Source organism: Taurulus bubalis (genome assembly GCF_910589615.1).
Source record: "Taurulus bubalis genome assembly, chromosome: 13".
Lineage (NCBI taxonomy): Eukaryota > Metazoa > Chordata > Actinopteri > Perciformes > Cottidae > Taurulus > Taurulus bubalis.
Window position 1 is genome coordinate 10,574,061 of NC_136601.1, and position 18,572 is coordinate 10,592,632.

General features: G+C 40.1%; 2 protein-coding genes across 2 annotated transcripts; both read left to right on the forward strand.

The window, feature by feature from the left end:
• The first annotated feature begins 2,840 nt into the window (after positions 1-2,840).
• On the forward strand, positions 2,841-7,204 carry vgll1 (vestigial like family member 1). The gene is made up of 4 exons (XM_079228264.1): positions 2,841-3,035; positions 3,692-3,888; positions 3,982-4,338; positions 5,733-7,204. The coding sequence occupies exons 2-4, from the start codon at positions 3,699-3,701 to the stop codon at positions 5,768-5,770; spliced, it is 585 nt and encodes a 194-aa protein (XP_079084390.1). The 5' UTR covers positions 2,841-3,035; positions 3,692-3,698; the 3' UTR covers positions 5,771-7,204.
• Positions 7,205-11,828: 4,624 nt separating this feature from the next.
• Positions 11,829-17,554, forward strand: tmtops3a (teleost multiple tissue opsin 3a; the record flags this gene model as incomplete). The annotated part of the gene is made up of 4 exons (XM_079228622.1): positions 11,829-12,213; positions 13,211-13,539; positions 16,521-16,754; positions 17,330-17,554. The coding sequence occupies 4 exons, from the start codon at positions 11,829-11,831 to the stop codon at positions 17,552-17,554; spliced, it is 1,173 nt and encodes a 390-aa protein (XP_079084748.1).
• Between the last annotated feature and the right edge of the window lie 1,018 nt (positions 17,555-18,572).

Genomic DNA, 18,572 nt, shown 5'->3' on the forward strand with positions numbered 1-18,572 from the left:
ACAGCAACAGACAGAAAATAATGCTCAGCATTAGGATAAAAATAATGTGCACCTCACATTGTCAGTTTGGTAATAAAACCTAAAAAAGAAATCAACAAAACTTCCAACTGGAAATCTATTTGGGAATAGTTTTCTTCTTCCTCACAGTGTGTGAATATGTTTAATTAACTCCCATCTGAATTAGGATCTTATGTGTCGTCGCAGGTGTGCCTCTGGTCGTAGTCAGCTTGGTGCTGGCTATAAATAAAGACGCATACGGCAGCGCTCTGCCGGAAGGGTCTGCACTGATGCTTCAGTCCACGGGCCAATTGTAAGTACAGACGCTTGTCTGTCGTTGATCATGATGAGTCATGGGAGCATCATGTCTAAAATGTGTGATGAAACCTGTGAGATTAGGTCAAATGTGAGCCTGATGAAATTGATAAGATTATGAATTAATTGTTGAGGAGGAGAAAAATGCACAAAACAACAGCAACAACAACAACAAAACAAGCAATAAATCCCAAACTCTGCCGTGTCGAACACTCAGAAAGCAGTGTAGTTGATGACATTTATACAACATCCCAGAGTAAACAACATGATGACCATCCCTCTCCCTGCTTCCAGCTGCTGGCTGCAGAATGATGTCTTCTTCTACGTGACGGTGGTGGCATTTCTCCTTCTGATCCTGTTGTGCAACACCTTTGTATTCATCGTGGTTCTGATCCAGATCAGACAGATGAGGACCAATAAGCATTCAACAAACAGACTCAACTCTTTGCATGACTTGAGGGCAGTGGCCAGTCTCACGGTCCTGTTAGGCCTGACGTGGGCAATGGGCTTTTTTACATTTGGGCCAGGCAAAGTGGCCTTTATGTACCTGTTCTCCATCTTCAACTCCTTGCAGGGTAAATATGAGCTGTAGCTGGTTTTAAGCATTATAAGCTAGAGGAGCGAGTCATTTTTCAACATATATGTAATTCAGATTTTGTTTGTTTCAACTCAGTATTTGTGTTATTTTGTATACACCACAGTGTACTGTGCAGTTAATCTTCTTAGTTTTTAAATTATTTTGTAATTTTGGTTTGATGATGAAGTTACATACATGTGAAGGACAGGGCACTTTTAGGAATGCAGTTAAATATAAAATGAAACAAAGTGCTAAGAGAAATAGAAAAACGAAAACACTACTATGTCTCTCTCCGGTTGTATTATTTGACAATTCTTTGTTTTTTTTGTCCCAGGGTTCTTCATCTTTTTGTTCCACTGTGTGATGAAGGAAAATGTGAGAAAGCAGTGGAGAATCCACTTGTGCTGCGGACGTTTCAGGCTCAGTAATGGCTCAGGTACGCTACATATTGTTTGTGGACAGGACTTATTGCAGTATAATGGACAGATGGTTATTGGGGAGCTTTTTTTCAAGATGGTTGATGCAAAACATTCTCCTTCTCGTCCCCTGTGTGTTCAGACTGGAGCCGCTCTATGACACTGGGCGGTCGATGCAAAAATAATCATCTTGTTAACTCCGACTCAGTTGCCTCTGACAACACGTCCACCATCAGAAAGGTATCTGACTCCTCTACAGGATCAACACCAAACCACCACCAGGGGGCGTGAGTGGGCCTCTGTGTGTGCCATCCTGTACATGCCTACCCTCCAAGATCCATCTTGCAACACTGACAGCAGAAAATAGAACAGCTGCATGTCTGTTATGGGCGGGGAAAGGATCAAATGAACCGTACATTCAATGAACACTCCTGCGCCATAATTAGCCATGACAATTATAATAAAGTAAAAATTATTATTATTATTATTAAGTCCAGTAAAGACGTGTGCTCTGAAAAGTGCAGATTTTAAGCAAGCAGCCCATATTTAATCTACAGTTTACCTTCAAGGTTTACATTAATACTTTCACTGTACATTTGAATCACAAACAAATATTCATTGTTTCTAAAACGTTTAATAGTAAAGTAGTGCGTGAAGTAGATGTTGCATAGAGTTTTCCATGTAACATGAATGTAATGGAAAAGACATCTGTAACCAATAACTGTATTAATACGTAATAAATTATACTCCTGACAGTTTTTTTTTGTCATTTGTAAGACCAGTCTGCTTCTTCTTTGGACTTTTGGAAGTTGTAGTATAATGTTTCCTTCTAAGACGTGTTTTAAAGGTATGCTTAATATCACTGATAGACACATATTTATGTATGTTTTGTGGGTGTCTGAAGTTCTCTGTGCAGATGTCAACCCATCAAGAGAACCACTGATTTTGCTTGACTGTAAACTAAAGTAAGACTTTAAGCACATATTCATTTATGGAATTAAATATTTAATTTATCCTATTGAAATAATGCATGAAATATTTCAGCATTTAAAATAGCATCATCATTTGGTAACATAGAATCTACACATTTAGTAAACAACTACTTTTTGTATCACAGACCCCACTGATTGGCTCATTATACTCGGGTTAGGTTTACCAGACAAAATGCAGCTAAAGACACTTCACAACTTTTCTGAACAACTACAGAACCCAAAACGTTCTTCAGATATGGAGGTCTATTTAAAATTAATAACATTTTGTATTTTCTACCAGATAAAATGTTAACGAGGTTTAACTTTGTGTTGTAATACTTAGAGTTTTAAAAATAGATTATGAAATGTAGCCTCTCTGATTTGCATTTCCCTTCAGCGCTGTTGTTAAACTGTGTGCGCCTGAGGAATGTTTTAATAAGGTGTCAGTCAGGTTCTGGAGGAACTCGCAGGATGACATTCTCTTCATAGCTGCCTGCGTTCAGGAAGCATCACACGCCCTCCCAGTCCAACACATCAACTAACTTCGGAGGCTCAGTGAGCACAATATTTTGTCCCGGAGGAACGTTCATGTTGGTTTTTCGAATCTAATAGATTACTCTGATGTTCAAACTCAAGCCAGGTGAGGCTTTTTTCCAACAATTTTATCTGCTGCTCATGTAGGTGCACATTTTAGCTTTGATTCAACCAGTCAATGTAAGGACGCACCCCCTGCTCATCTTTGGTCGATCTTCAGTTCAGGTAAGAGAAGCAAGTTACATCAAATTTAACTCACACAATGCTTCGGTTCTGAATTCACAAACAGCAGTTCAGTGAAGTTTTTCCTTCTATTATGTATGTAATCTGATTATCTACACTTTCACAAAAAAACATATAGTTGTCAGTTCCAGTGGGTGACAACATGTATTTCAACAATATATTTACCTCCCAGTTATTTTTGAATGGTAAAACACAATTACCATCTCTTTGGCAAATTACAAAGTGAACTCTTTCAGATCTTGTCATGTTTCTCGGAATTGATCAACTGCTACTGACGTGAACGTATTGAGCACTATGGTGTGATTTTTATGCATTTTATAATATGTTAATACTGAGACATAACATGTACCAAAATGAAAGGTGCACTTTACACACTTACTGTCTGTGTTTGTGGAAAACGATTGAACATGTTATGGTAAAATATAATCACTTCAAGGATTTGTCAGCTATGAGTCATCCAGGGCAAATTGAGATTAAAATGTTCCAATAATTAGCATTCATGAGATTGTTTTCAGGGACGCAGTAAATGAAACATTGTCATCACTACATGCAAGGAAAGACCAAAAAAGGTCAAAATGTGGTACATCATCCTCAAATCTGTTGTTGCACGTATACGTTAACAACCTGTTATGTCACAGCTGACCCATGGAAAACAGAAACGACAGTCCCATGGCTGTGAAGGTGGAGGAGCATTCTCGCGGGGTCATTCTGACTTACTTCCAGGGCGACATCAACAGCATGGTGGACGCTCACTTCACCCGTGCTCTCAGCAAAGTCTGCAAGGCCAAGGCACCCGCAGTAAAGACAAAGAAAATGCGTAAAACTATTAAACTGGGTAAGCAAGCGAAATAAACAGTGTATGGCGTACCTGACTACAAACAGGACACATTCATCCTCACTAAGTGGCTTTTTTCTTTGTACCCCGTAGAGGAATGCAGCCCCTGTCACGGCAGCGCTGTTGACTGTTACTCAGAGGCACAGCTCCGTCCTCCTGAGCATCTCCTGAATTTCAGCCCTGCAGAAGACGCTCACGGTTCGTGGCACTCGTTTACTGCCAGGGCAGCCGAGGGCCCCGGGATGCCGTCTAGCGCCTACCCCATGTCCCCTGATGGGTTGAGTATTACCGGTCAGCAATACGCCACATCTCTGCTCAACCTGCTGCATAATGACCGGGGTGAGATGGGACCCAGCATGGCCTCCAGCTCCAAGCCAGAACTGCATCCCAGCTGGACTGTGCCTCAAGGATTTAGAGACTCTGTGGACCCTTCTGCGGGCTTTGAACCAGGTAGGCCTTCTGCTGCAATTAACATCTTTAAAACTGTCTTCCAACAATCTACTGATGATCTTTTTGATATTTGATATTTGTTAATATATTAACACAACTACATAAGTCAAAACGTGTGTAGTTGTGTCTGTTGTGGTCCTGAAGGATCAAATTAGATCACTGAACTGGTAACCTGACCCGCCAGATGATTTGTTACACAAAACCATCAGAGAAGTAGTTATTGGAAACTGTGTGAAAAGGGGACTTTCATATAAATACGTGGCAAGTGATTGGATGAGCAATCTGTCAATCAAACTCTTGTCAAAACGAGTCGGGAGAAGAGGACAAACATATTTTCCATCAAGAAAGCCTTCAGGGTTGTTCTTTGCTCTTCTTTCGATTAAGAAATACTGTCAAGTTCTGATATAACTGAAGCTATTGCAGCATCTACGTTAACCTCTGCAGAACCCGCCATTGTTGTTTATAACGAACAGTCCCCTCTCTGTGTGGTCTCACACACCCCTAAGGGACACTGCTTGGTCCTTGTGTCTTTGTGAAAGTCCTGTGGATGAAAGAAAGTTGATTGGGTTTAATTTGCATTGTGTATTTATATTTTCTTTAGCTAAAATGATATGTATCTACACAGGTAAAAAAAATTGTATTGTATTACAAAACATTTTGTTTTATTTGTGGACATTAGTTGCCAGATCTTGCGAGAGTTTGTTGCTGAGACAAAAAAAGATCTTGAACAAATAATACATTTTCTCTCTGTTTGAAAAATGACATTTTAGTGCAAGTATGTTCAGAAGAGATGTGACTGGTGAAAAAGGGACAATTTTTACTTTGGTGACTGTGGAGTGAAAGAATCAGTCTTAACCTGTGATCCCGTTCACTTCTCCCATTGGAGTTTATAGACAAGTCTCTTAAAGGGGAGGGGCAGTAGAGAAACCAGGTGACACAGAAACAGGAAACTGACTGTCAGTGGGATGTCCCAGTTGGGAACTGTCTCTGCCATTACTTCCCTGTCATGTATGTACATGTTTTACATTTGTGAATACATTGTTTTATTGTATTAGCATATTCAGAGCACAAAAAAGAGCCATTTAACTTTAATTGACACACAAACATTAAGTGATTATGTGCAGGTTCAATTAAGCAGCTAATTAGACAATAGACCAATACTTACTCAGTCGTGTTTTGCAGAGACATATGTTAGGTATTTTTTAATGACTTCCTTGTTTGTTTGTTGGTCACCACTTGTTTTTTTTGTGCATCTTATTCTGAGAAATGCTACCGTGTGAAAAGGATCAAATATTTGTATTACAGCGTATTATAACTCAGCATGTTTTAGAACAAACTTGTTCATGTCCATCCATTTTCACTGCTAAGTAATCGCTGACATTTTCTACTTTAAGGACGACGTCTGGACAAGAAGGACTTGTACTGGTATTGAAGCGAGAGGGGCCGGTGCAGCAGCGACGGGACGGCCCCAACTGCACCACATACTTGTGGATCTGCAAAGCCAGCTGGCTTTCTGTCCAGCTGTCAGAGGATTTCTCGGCAAACAGGCCTCCCTGGATGTTATCTGAGAATACACGCAAAAGAAACACTGCTGCACTTCCATTCCGTTGCCTCCGTTTCTGAATGAAATGACCTCAGTGCATCAGCATGTAGCAAGTGGAGCCACCTTTCTGAAAGGGAACACTCTTCGACAAACCTGTTCTTCAACTCTGAACCTCTTCTTGTAGATCTCAAACCACTGTATGTGTTGTTGCTCCAGTTGGATGAAGGGCATTTTCTTCTGCCTTTATCAGGCACTTCTCTTAGTGGGCCTACACTAGTAAATAGACCAGTATTACAGTGAAGTAAAGTGAAAGTATGAACATTTGTGAGTGTGTATATATCAATGTTAATATCTACAGTTCACTTATGTAAGTTTATATTGCTAAGACAATATTTCATATAGTCAAACAAACAAAACAAATGAAGGATAGTGATGTTAATGACTTGTTTAAACTTGTGTCATGCACTGTACACTAATGGATTTATATACAAACTTAAATAAATATCAGAGCCGAACAACAAGAACATCTCGAACACATCTGTGTTTAACACAGATAGATACTTAACATATTCAAAATGTGAAATACCGCTGAAGTAAAAATAAAAGTATCAAAAGCCATACTTTGTAAAGGAATTAGCATCAGACACACAAAATGAACACTTAATGACACTTAATGATGTTTTGTACAATAGTTCTTTATACAAATAGATAAAAGACAGATGATTAGTGGTGGAAAGTATAATTAAGTACAATTACTCAAGTAGGCCTACTGAACTTAAGTACATCTCTACTTATTTCAATTTACTTCATACATTTTAGAGGAAAATATTGTACTTTTTACGTCAGCACATTTATCTGACAGATATAATTAGGCCCACTAGTTACAATTGGCTACTTAAACATTAAAGTTGGCTACTACTTAGATTATAATGTATCAATAATGATCCACATATATATTGGTAAAATGCTGACAGGCACCATACTGTATAATGAGTACTTTTGCTTTTGATACTTTCAGTACATTTTGTGGCCAATACATCTGCAGTTCTACTAAAGTAGACGTTATACCCAGGACTTTTACTTGTAATGTATTATATTTTATAGTGTGGTATTTACTTTGTAAATTATATTAATGTCTTCCACCACTGGATATAATGTATATTTTCCTGTAGTTAATGATATTGTGGAAACCCAAGGTGTTCAATATTGAATAAATAAATGACACATTATGAAAGGAATAATCATGTGAAGAAATATATCTACTGTTCGTCTTGATTGACTGACAGAGACTTGATTAAGAATGGCAAAATGAAATAAAATGATCTTTGGGAAAAATGGTGTTGTGTAAAAAAATTTTTTTTAAAAGTAAGAAAAATTACTTTAAGATTTCTTGTCCTATAAAAGTATTACATATTGAGCACAATAACTGACCTTTTCCCCACATCGCTGCTGAATGGAGATCTGCTTCTGTGTGAAGTCTATGGAGCAAATATGGAATTAATGAAAGGACAATTTTGCCAACAGGAAGTGTGATTCAATAGAGTCTGTGAGATGTTTTTTCCTTTATTCACCAACAACTTCCCTAATTTCCACAGCTCTTTTCACCTGTTGGTTTTCTACCTCTTCACACCTCTTCACACCTCCACAAGACCTCTTCCATTTAGTGACACAAGACGGTGAAGGTGCAAAAGTCTCCTCATTATAAATGTGGAGAGTGCAGTGGGTGGTGTTTTAGTCATGGTGGTGTTGTCATAATTGGAGCATGTTCACGACATGAGTTTTGGCTCTGTCAACACAAATTTCACTTTGTGGCTTTGTGAGGAAGTTAATTAAAGTTCTACACTTTGATGGATGAAAGGTGAAAACTTTGGAAGTTAACAAGATAGATAAAGTTTATTTCGGCTTCCGACAAGAGAAAGTTTAGATTCAAAGAAGGTCATCATAAGTCTTATCAAGTATGTGGTAAGGCAGGTCACAAGCAGCATGCAATTAAGGACCCAGGCAAAGGGGCAGAGCCTTTAAAAAGGGGTGGGAAGCTCACCTGCGCCTTTCTGCCTAACGACACACACACCTGAGAGCAGCTGAGGCCAGCCAAGTTGAGGGACTAATCTGGTGAACTCTCCTTCCTTATCATGCAGGTTTTAAAAGCATGATTTTAGCAATGTCATATAATCTTTTGTTCCTTTTCTTTTTAAAGAGTCCTTGACGGAGCGACCACTGTTTTTCCCAGGGCTTTTACATTTACATATCCTTTTTGCAGTCATCAATTGCATAGGCCTTTTTATGTTTGATTTTAGCTTGTGGGGTTTTGTGCTGAAGAGAGGGACACAGTGATAGAGCAGCCATATATATTTGGCATGGGTATTTTATTATTGTGTTATTTTATTTGGTTTGTGTGATTATTTACTGTTTTTATTTAGCTCTACACTGGCCTTTCTGACTGTGCAGTTTTAGTCCCACATGATTTACTTTCTTGTTTGTGCACTTTTGATTTAGTTATAGTTTACCCAATTTGTCAAAGTCTTATGTTTGGTACATAGTCTCTGGCTCCAGTTTACTCTGGGCGTTGTGTGGGGTTCATCACCGGGTCACAAGTATAACACCTAATGTTTTTTATAGAACTCAAGAGACATGACAAGCACATATATGACACACCAATATCACAGCAAAACAATCAACAACAATATCATCTCTTGCAGTAAAATAATAAAATAAAACTGTTGGTTGGACTAATTCATCAAAACTATAATACCGATAAGGGGATAGTGTAGGAAAATATTAATAGCGATAAGTTGAACAGTCTCTGCCAGGAGTGTCTGCAACAACACTGTTGTATTGTGTGATTGAATGATTGACCAGTGGGCTTTAATGAGCTGCATTCATCTTGGAGAGATAGTCTTTGAGGGATGGCAAGCAAGAGAATATACTGCATGGATAACATCTAGTTCCCACTTCATTTCTCTCTGTGATGCTTTGATCACATATAATTCTGCCATTGGCCTTTTGACTTTTGAACCAGATATATTCGACATTCTGGAGACGCTGGGGAAAACACAGATGAGTGCGTCACAGACCGGCAGGCAATGCTCTGCCCAAAGTGTATAGTACGGTGTGTTTGGCTACCAGTACACACAGCGCTGGACAGGACCTCTCCCCAGCTCAGCTGTGGGTGGACTGCCTGATAAGTTTAATTTGTTTTTAACAAGATTGTATGCAATGTCTAATACAATGACTTTGAGCCGATTGCCTGCATACATCGCTGCTTATTTTTGAGTTTGAATGAAGTGTTTCACTACACCTTAAATCAGTTCTTATGAGGAGGTGGATGTATATATTTGCAATTTATAAATGAAGGTGCTAGAGGAAAAGTGATCGCCAAAGTTATTATAATTGATCATAATCTCTTTTTACTTCAAACTTTGATGTATCATGTGTAGCATTTATTGAAAGATTAAGAACAGTCAATAAAATACTAAGCTTTGTTTTTCGCCTCGGATCATTTGGACACTATTAGACTAGAACTGTTTCGGCTGCCGTATATCCATTTCTAACTAAAGTGACACTGAGATTAATCATCACATGTCAAGTCATTGAGTCTGAAATGTTCTTTCATATTGACAACATTCATGGCTGCAGATGGAGGAGAAGCCATCTCCACGTAATGAGGGTGGATTATTGATGATGTCGCGCTAATATTAGTTTCCTCCCGTCTGGTACTGACCCTTGAGCGGTTACCAAATGAGCCGACTGGGCACTGTTCCCAAAGGGTCGTGGACCCAAAGCCAGGTTGAGGCATTGGTGGAATATGGGGCCTTTCATGCTGTGTTCAGGGGCCAAACATCTCAAAATCAAGTAATGAACCAACGTCTGTTTTAAAATGAAACAATGTCAGAGCAAGGAAACATCTCCACTGTCATCACTGAGAAACATACACACAACACATTTGTTGCCAACAAATTATGCACAAAGCATATGTGCATTGGATGCCGACACAGTCTTTCTTTTGACTGCATATTGACATCTTCAGACAAGCTGAATCTGTACAACAATACTCATTAACATATCTCCACCTGGTCCATAGAAGCACATGATGCGACAAATATTGTTTTTAACATACCAAATGATCACCTCAGGTATCTGCTTATGACTTTTAGCCTCACGGACATCCAGACTCGGGTCAAGAACTTCCACGGCAATATGACCGCCGTCGGCAGAGGTTTTTGGAGAACCAATTTTGGTTGAGCCTAAAAAGGTCAACATCTCTGCTGTGCTGTTTTCCTCCTGTGTTTTATTATCTCTGCAGTTAACATTTAGATGGACCCAAAAAGCCATTCACCAACTGGCCCAAAGGTTTCTTGATCACCTCAATATCTTTGGGAGATTCATTAAAAACTACAGTTTTGTCAGATGAAAGTCCGACCAGGTGATATCTGACCTGAAGTGCTCATTCAACCGATGAGATGAGTGCTATCACAGCACCCTGCTCAGGACCAGAAGCACCATCTCCTGCTAATAACTTCCTTCCGTGTGAATTATAGCATCAGTCACACGTCTTGGGAGTCAAGCTGACGCAGGAGGGGTAGAATTCCATAAAGCAGATTGTCATTAATTTTCTACACGCATTCATGTTCCCCAGGTGATTACTTGTGTTATCCCTGACCCTTCTTTCAGCTCCACCATGAGCTTGAAACTTGTTTTTAAGTGGAATGTCTCAACAACAACAGCAAATGTTGTTTGATAACACGCTAAACATCAGCATTTTTGCATCGTGAGCATGTTATAATGCAGATTTTAGCATTACAACTCCAAGTGTCACCAAGTGAGTTCAAGTTGTGCACACCACTGTGATGCATGTAATAAACATAACGTACAAAAAGGAATTCATTTTCTAGATGAGTATTGCTCTGCATTGGGATTTCTACTTCATATTGTGCCTTCTATAAATTGAGTTACAGACACAATGTTGTGGTGTTACATGAAAGTTTGTGTGGTAGTTTTACTAAAAAGCTAGTTGGGTTTGATTACTTGCACTTCTAAAACGATTCACTTAATGTTTTGTAGCCTTTTCAGAGTCAACACAGACAAGTTATTTTAGTTAGTATTTGTCTGAAATAATTTAGTTCTTACCGCCCTTTTATTATTAATTTATCCTTCCACGTCTAACCTTTCCTTCCGTACCAGCCAATATCTCTCTCCCGATTTACTCTGCATGTCTGCATAAAACACACAAAAACACTGGGATGGTCCTCTAAAGCTCTTGTGGAAGTTGGTTTATTTTTAAAAGATGCTGTGCAAAAAAGAAAATGCTGAACAGGTGTGAAACTGTCTTTGTTGGTGACTTTGTGCTCAATTGAACTACAGCTGCACAGCAGGAACAGTCTGGCACAGAAAGCAGCAATGAATATAAAATGCACAGCGTAGCAAAAACATGAACTCAAAGTTTGTATTACTGGAGCAGAACGCCCTGACTAATTATCTCCAGTGTGGACAATGATAACTTCATTTTGGACATTCACTTAATCTGGCCTGTATCTTCAATGGGAAACCATAAAATCCAAAAGAGGTCGGTGTAACTATGCGAAGCCTCAGAATGAGCACAGCACAAGCTTTGAACGGCTTTACATTTGCAGCTGGAAAGCAATAAATCTGGGGGATTTACTGTATTTACACAGACCATTGTCATCAGAAGGAGTCATTCTAATAACTGGACAAACTCTGAAAAGACAGACAAACCATGAGTGTTGGAGCGTGGCATAGACAAAGGTAGGAGTATTTCCATCATGCGTTATAGGGGTGCAGGTATAAAGAGTGCACATGGCAGACTCAACTCTCACCACCCTCTTAATAGCAGTGACATATCGACCCCCTGCCGCGTACAAAGCGTCTGCAGTGGGGTTGTGCAGGACTTTGTGCTTCTCTTCATCCCCTCTGTCCACCTCTCCCCGCTATGGTCGTCCACATAGGCGGTTTCAATTTCAGCACCACAGACAGCGCTCTCGCCAGCTCCAGCCTCGCCACCGTGGCCACGCTGCGGGACTCCCCGGCGTCCCACAGCCCCGGCGGGCTGAGCCGGACCGGCCACACGGTGGTGGCAGTATGCCTCGGCTTCATTTTAGTGGCGGGGATCCTCAACAACTTTTTCGCTCTGCTTATCTTCGCAAAGTTTCGCTCCCTCTGGACTCCCATCAATGTCATCCTGTTGAACATCAGTCTGAGCGACATCCTCGTGTGCGTTTTCGGCACACCCTTCAGTTTCGCTGCGAGTCTGCACGGGAGATGGCTCATTGGAGAGCAGGGCTGCAAGTGGTACGGGTTCGCTAATTCCCTCTTTGGTGAGTGCGATGAGTGCACTCTAAGTCTGTTTGCTCTTGTTCCTAATTTCCACCAACTTGTGTTTCATGTGGGACGTTTTATGAGGGGTTCAGGAAGAGGCTGACCTAATCGCTTGTCCACAAATTAAAGTATTGGACAAACTGTTTTTTAACCTGATGATCGCACTATATGAAAGTTAAAAAGTCCTCCTGGGAGGGACATGGATGTGTATTTACTTATTTGTGCACTTTTTCCATAGTTTACTTGCAGAACACTTGAATTGTATAGAGACGTTTGAATTCGTATTGCATTGTTGGTCATTGGTGCTTTTTTAGATATATTTATAAAATATTTATACACACCTATTTGTGGTGCAGTCTATCCTTTACCTTTATTTGAGTCAAATTCCTTGTATGTGGACATATACTCGGCCAATAAAGGGGATTCTGATTGTAACTAATATCATGGCAAACAATCCAGAACATGTTGAGACTTATATCTCAAAACCAGATTTAAACCTCTTGAACAGGAAAAGTCATCAGCATCGCCAGAATTCAGTGTGTGGGAACCATGAAAGTTGTGACCAATTGCATGGCAATCCAATAAATGGTTGCTGAGATATTATTTGCTGGACCAAAGTGGTGGACTGATCGACAGACCGAAATGGTCATCCATTGAGCCACGCTAGCTGAAAAGGAGAAGACATGTCAGCAAGTTGACATCATGTGTTTGTGTGGAGTTTCTTGGCCTTTAAACGTTACTGTATAGTCTGTATAGTAAGTCTTCTTTTACATTTGACAAAAAGCATCTACTTTCATGTAAAAAGATGTAAGAATTTCTTCACTTAACTAGTTTCTATGTTACTTCAATGAAACTATAGGGCTCAAGAACATCGTAGTTGTTTTCCATCCAGAGCATTGAGTTTACAGTTGCTGGAAGCTAAATGAGAGGGGTCCTTGTAAGGATGAATCGCTTTTAAAATTGCGTTCTCTCCCTCTCCTTCTCCTGATCTTTAAGGGATTGTGTCCCTGGTGTCCTTGGCCGTTCTCTCCTATGAGCGCTACACCGCCGTGCTGCAATCCTCACCGGTTGACATCTCAAACTTCAGGAAGGCCTGGCTCTGTGTCGGAGGCTCCTGGCTCTACTCTCTCCTCTGGACCATGCCGCCCTTGCTGGGTTGGAGCAGCTACGGACCAGAGGGTCCCGGTACCATGTGCTCCGTCCAGTGGCACCAACGGTCCGCCACCAGTGTCTCGTATGTGTTGTGTCTCTTCATCTTCTGCCTGCTGCTGCCCTTTCTGCTCATGGTCTACTCTTATGGCCGAATCCTGGTGGCGATCAGGAGGGTGAGTGAGTTCATACTAACCTGTTGCACTCTTAACAAGGTTAAGTATTTTAATTCACAAATTCACTGACCAAATAAGAAAAATAACCACAACAAAAACACAACATTATGTTTAAAGAATTGTTATTTTCCCTGTGTTTTATGGGGTACAGAAATGCAAATAAAAGCAGCGTATTGAAAACATAATGCACATTTCAAGTTAATTCCATTGCCTATGTGGGCTTCTGTATGAGTGAATCCAGTATATACATCATTATTTCTCACGTGTAAGTGGGAAAGGAAACACCCTCACATAGATGATGGTAGCTCAGAGTGAAAGTGACTCATATCTAAATTTAGATACAGTATCTGTCATTCATAAGTGATGTATCTTTATCTCCAGTGAGGAAATGTGTTTCCAATTATATGTCATGCTTTGACTACTTTTTCACGGTAAATCCACCCATTACAGTTTATATTTTTTTCCTTTTCTTAGGAATCAGTGGTCCCTCTTGTTCTGCAGCGTAATTATGCTGTCACTGTATTTGATGTGCCTGGAAACATAGTGTCATCACTACATTACATCATTACATTACATTACATCATCAGTACATTACATTCACATTATGTTCAAGGGCATTTGCTAGAAACAATTAACAAAAATATACAATGGTTCAGTATAAAACACAGATTGCATGCACAGAGATGTCTTTTTCTCAAGATAATGTGCTCAGAGTGCCGCCTTTCTCCGTGTCCATGCGGAGCCTTGATAGCTCTTTAGCTGAATGGGCTCCGATGTTGCTTTTGGGCTTTCAAGGTGTTCTTAGGACATAAGATCGTGGCTCAGAGGTTGACTCACACTTATAATTGATCACATGTTTTCAAGGTAATTTCAAGGAGCATCAAGCGAGATAATCCCAGAAGCCACAGCTCTGTGTTTACTATCTTACAATCAATGCATCCTAGGAGAAGGAATGGGGACGATGTCTTCCGTTGAGTGCATCAGGTTTGCTCTGGCCTGGCTGTGTTCTTGAGGGCACAGCCCCCCCCCCCCCCCCCCCCCGTTTCCGGTGACTCATCCCTACCCTGGTGGGGCTTACATAAACCTGCCTGCCACTCACAGATAATTGACAATTAAGGGCACCCAATTGGTGTTGGACCCCTCCCTGCACTTTGCTACTACTCCAATCAATGAATCACCAAGAATGTATTTTTAGTTTGTGGAAGCAACCTGTTACTATTGGATACCTGCTATTATATAAGCACCACCTTTTTGTTGTACTCTTAAGAGTGAGTCAGTGAGCTTTGCAGACTTGGTTACTGTGCTGGTGAATGGGGGCTCAGCCAAGCACCAGTCTCCCTGCGACTGGAGACTTTTCTTAGAAGCTGAGCAATCAATTTTTATCGAGCCTCTTCTGGCTTCTCAAAGGTGGCTTAAAGAGGCACATCAGAAGGAGAGATGACATTTATATCAACGGTTGGGCTGAAGCTTTGATCTGTTTTCACCGCCTGACAGCATCACACTTAGATGAAATTCATGACGCTGTTTATAAAGCACACACACTGAGATTTACTGTTCCATGATTCTGACGTGTTAAATTGGCAATGGATGCATTTCCTAATACATATATACCATTTAATTCCAAAACAAAAGAACAAAACATTTATTTCCAATTCATTTACCGGAGCTCAATTATGTAGCACTCCTTGGGTTTTTTGGCCATGATTTAGTCTTTGGGGTGAGATGAATGTATTAAATGATGCTTCCCAGATTTATTATGTGGGTAATATGCCAAACAAAAGTCAAGCCATGCAGAAATCCATGCTAACTGAACATTGTCAGAATACGTATTACATGACAGCGGACTGTGGAGAGAGAGCAACAAAGGTTGTGACATAATACACACAAGGTGGAGTGTCATTAAGTGTGTGAAGTAATTTGACAGTAATTTCCTTCACCAGCCACCATGCTCATTTATTCACGAAGCACCGTGATGAGCAACGCAGTGCGAATTAAACAAGACTGTGACCACAGGGTTATGAAATCAATACTGCGGAGGTGATATGCTGCTTTATTCACTTGGTTATGATACATGAGCTAATTTTAGCCCACAGCCACAGCGCCTCAGACATCAAGTGAAACCAGCAGGACAAATGTAATGGAACACAGCGTATTGTGGCCTCGCTGCTGTCGAAGAAACTATAACCATGCAGTATTTCTTTTCATGAATGTTTCTATGATTAGCCTGCTACAGCATGACCATTACTGAGTCATACACGGTGGCTCTGATTTACCTGATCCCGCAAACATTATCAAGTTACGTTGCAAGTCTATAAGTGCAAACAATTATTTTGTCTCTGAAATAAGTTGGGAAACAACTGATAAAAAGCACATAATGAAAAGTGTGTCTAAGATGGATCTCTCATAATGAAAGGGGTGCTCAACTGATTTCACACATTATATGTTCAGTTTACTGTGAACGCTGTTGACATTATCAGGACTCATAATTATAACAGAGAGCCAGTGTTAAAAACTAGGTGCGTTTGGTTTGAAAGATGGTGCACATATTTCATGCATAACGCCTTACATGAGAGTTCTAATGAAAGAATACATGGAATTGCATTATGGGAAATGTAGGATCGGATGTTTTGGGAGCTTGAACCAATACGATTTTGACCATTCTTTTTAAAAATATCTCTTTACAGAAGAGCAACACTAAATTGAAGGACGTCCACTATGTGTTGAGTTACAAAAATATTTCCAACTCAAGGTTCACTTCACAGCTTTTTTAGAGCTTTTAACCACATCAGCAAATGGAATTTGCTCAAGGGAGCCATGTGTAAAATTGAGTTGAATGTGTACTTTTTCTGTGTGAATAGTTTCTGTCATATTTGTTCTGATGGGTTAAGTTGTTAATCAATCTCAGTGAAGACAGGTGGGTTAACTCTGGTTAACATTATTGTCATGACAGGTTTAACCTTTTGCTCTCCTCGGCTTTCCAGGTGGGTAAGATCAATCTGTTGGCCGCTCAGCGCAGAGAGCAGCACATTTTGGCAATGGTGTTGTCCATGGTGTCCTGCTACATGCTGTGCTGGATGCCCTACGGCATCATGGCGCTGATGGCCACCTTCGGTAGGTCTGGACTGGTCACTCCCGCGGCTAGTGTGGTTCCCTCTGTCCTGGCCAAGTTCAGCACTGTCGTCAACCCCGTCATCTACATGTTCTTCAACAAACAGGTGAAAAATGGTGACCCAGGATTTACTGTCTCTATGGGATTTGCTACCAGATTGAAGTACACAAGAGCTGATGGTTGACGTGCATACAATTGCTCAGGTTTATTTAAATATAAAGCGGGGAGGGAAATAGAGTGGTCTCATCCACAGAGGAGAACTCAAAGGCAGCCATGCCTCTGTGACATTGAGGATGCAGCTCAACCCAGTTATTATTATCTCTCAGTGTCTCTTCAGTGCCACCTCTTAGGCGCTACATGCCGCACACTAGATGGCATACTTCTGTCTGTTTGGACACAAGAGCTCTCTTTTCAACTACAGCTATATGGGACAGATGTGCTCTCACTATTTGTCTGAAGTTAACACTGTATGCTTTAACTTTAACAGGTCTGATGACATTTGGAAATTATTGTAAACTATTGTGTGTCGTTAAGTTCTGCTGATCGTTTTTTCAGTTGTTTTTTTGTCCATTTTTTTTCCCAAACCAAATTATCCCAGTTGTTTGATAACTTGATATATTTGCTATGATTGATTGATATAATTACCCAATTCAAACTTACTGGATCTGTACTTTTACACAGTTTTACAGATGCTTTGTGGCCTTCATAAAGTGCAGCTCTGATCCCCAGTCTGTTCAAGGAGAGGAGCGCCCAACTCCAAAGACACCTTTCTCTGGCTTCTTCCTCGTCCGCAGACAGGCCTCCATCAGCTCTTCGCAGCGTCAGATCCTCGGCGGCTCCAAAAGCGCTGCCCTCTGCAGCAAGCACAATGACCGGCACACTCTCGTTGTCCACTACACTCCTTAAAAGCTTTTCATCTTTTTCATCTGACAGACTGTGAACGTTAAAACAAATGTTTTAGTTTTTTTGTATTATCGTCCAAAGTACGACCAAAGGACACACATTTCTCGACACTCTGATATTAATTTTATATGTGAAGACGAATGTGACTCTCAACTGTGTAACATTTGAATGTAAACTCAGTGCCATATAGTTCAGCCTCTGCTTAAATGTATATTTAATTTGGTCATGTGATGACAATACAAGTATGCAAGTGCCAATGTACATGTTTTGAATGAAAGCTCTGAAAATGTATGCGTTTACTGCAAGATTTGTTGCATTGATTTAGTTTATTTTTTGTAAGGAAGAATGTATCAATGCATAGATAGTGTATTATACATACTGGTATTTAGGAGGTTTAAAGCACAAAATAATGCAGTGAAAGACCACACTAAAAATGTTAACTACTTTTGGTCACCGTAGGACCGATGCCATATGGATCGTTTATATCCAGTATCAAAGGGAGGTTTTGACCAAGTCTTAGAGTTGTTGTTTTTTCAGTACAGTGTTAGATATGAAAAGCTCAGGTTTTACCCTAAAACTGTTACAAATTAGTTTTTAGTTGTAAAAAACAATGTGCATATCGTGCAACAGTGAAAACTGCAAAAACACACATCAGTAACCACTAGTGACATGTCAGTTTAAAAAGAGACAGAATTAAGAAAAACGGTTAAAAACCATACAACATTTTGGTTTTGGGAAATAAATCAACAGTTATTTAAAAAGATAACACTAAGAATTGTTCAAATCAACCCTTTGATACTGGTTCAGGTTAATCCTGCATTGCATTGGTGCTATGGTGACCTAAACAGGGTAAATACATGTGTAATTGTCTAAAAATGTAAAGCTGCACAGACCTGATGAGTAACAGCAACTTTTTCTGTAACCTCATACAGGCAAAACCATATGGCAACAATGACAAAGTTGCATCTGTTAAGTTGCATCTGTTAAATTGCATATGCAGCGCTCTGTATACGTTGTGAAT

Bases quoted from the DNA above. Each gene is read 5' to 3' on its own strand.
- vgll1 (XM_079228264.1), top strand. From the start codon at position 3,699: ATGGAAAACAGAAACGACAGTCCCATGGCTGTGAAGGTGGAGGAGCAT. The intron at 3,889-3,981 runs GTAAGCAAGCGA...TGTACCCCGTAG, and splicing joins GCGTAAAACTATTAAACTGG to AGGAATGCAGCCCCTGTCAC. The intron at 4,339-5,732 runs GTAGGCCTTCTG...TTCTACTTTAAG, and splicing joins TTCTGCGGGCTTTGAACCAG to GACGACGTCTGGACAAGAAG.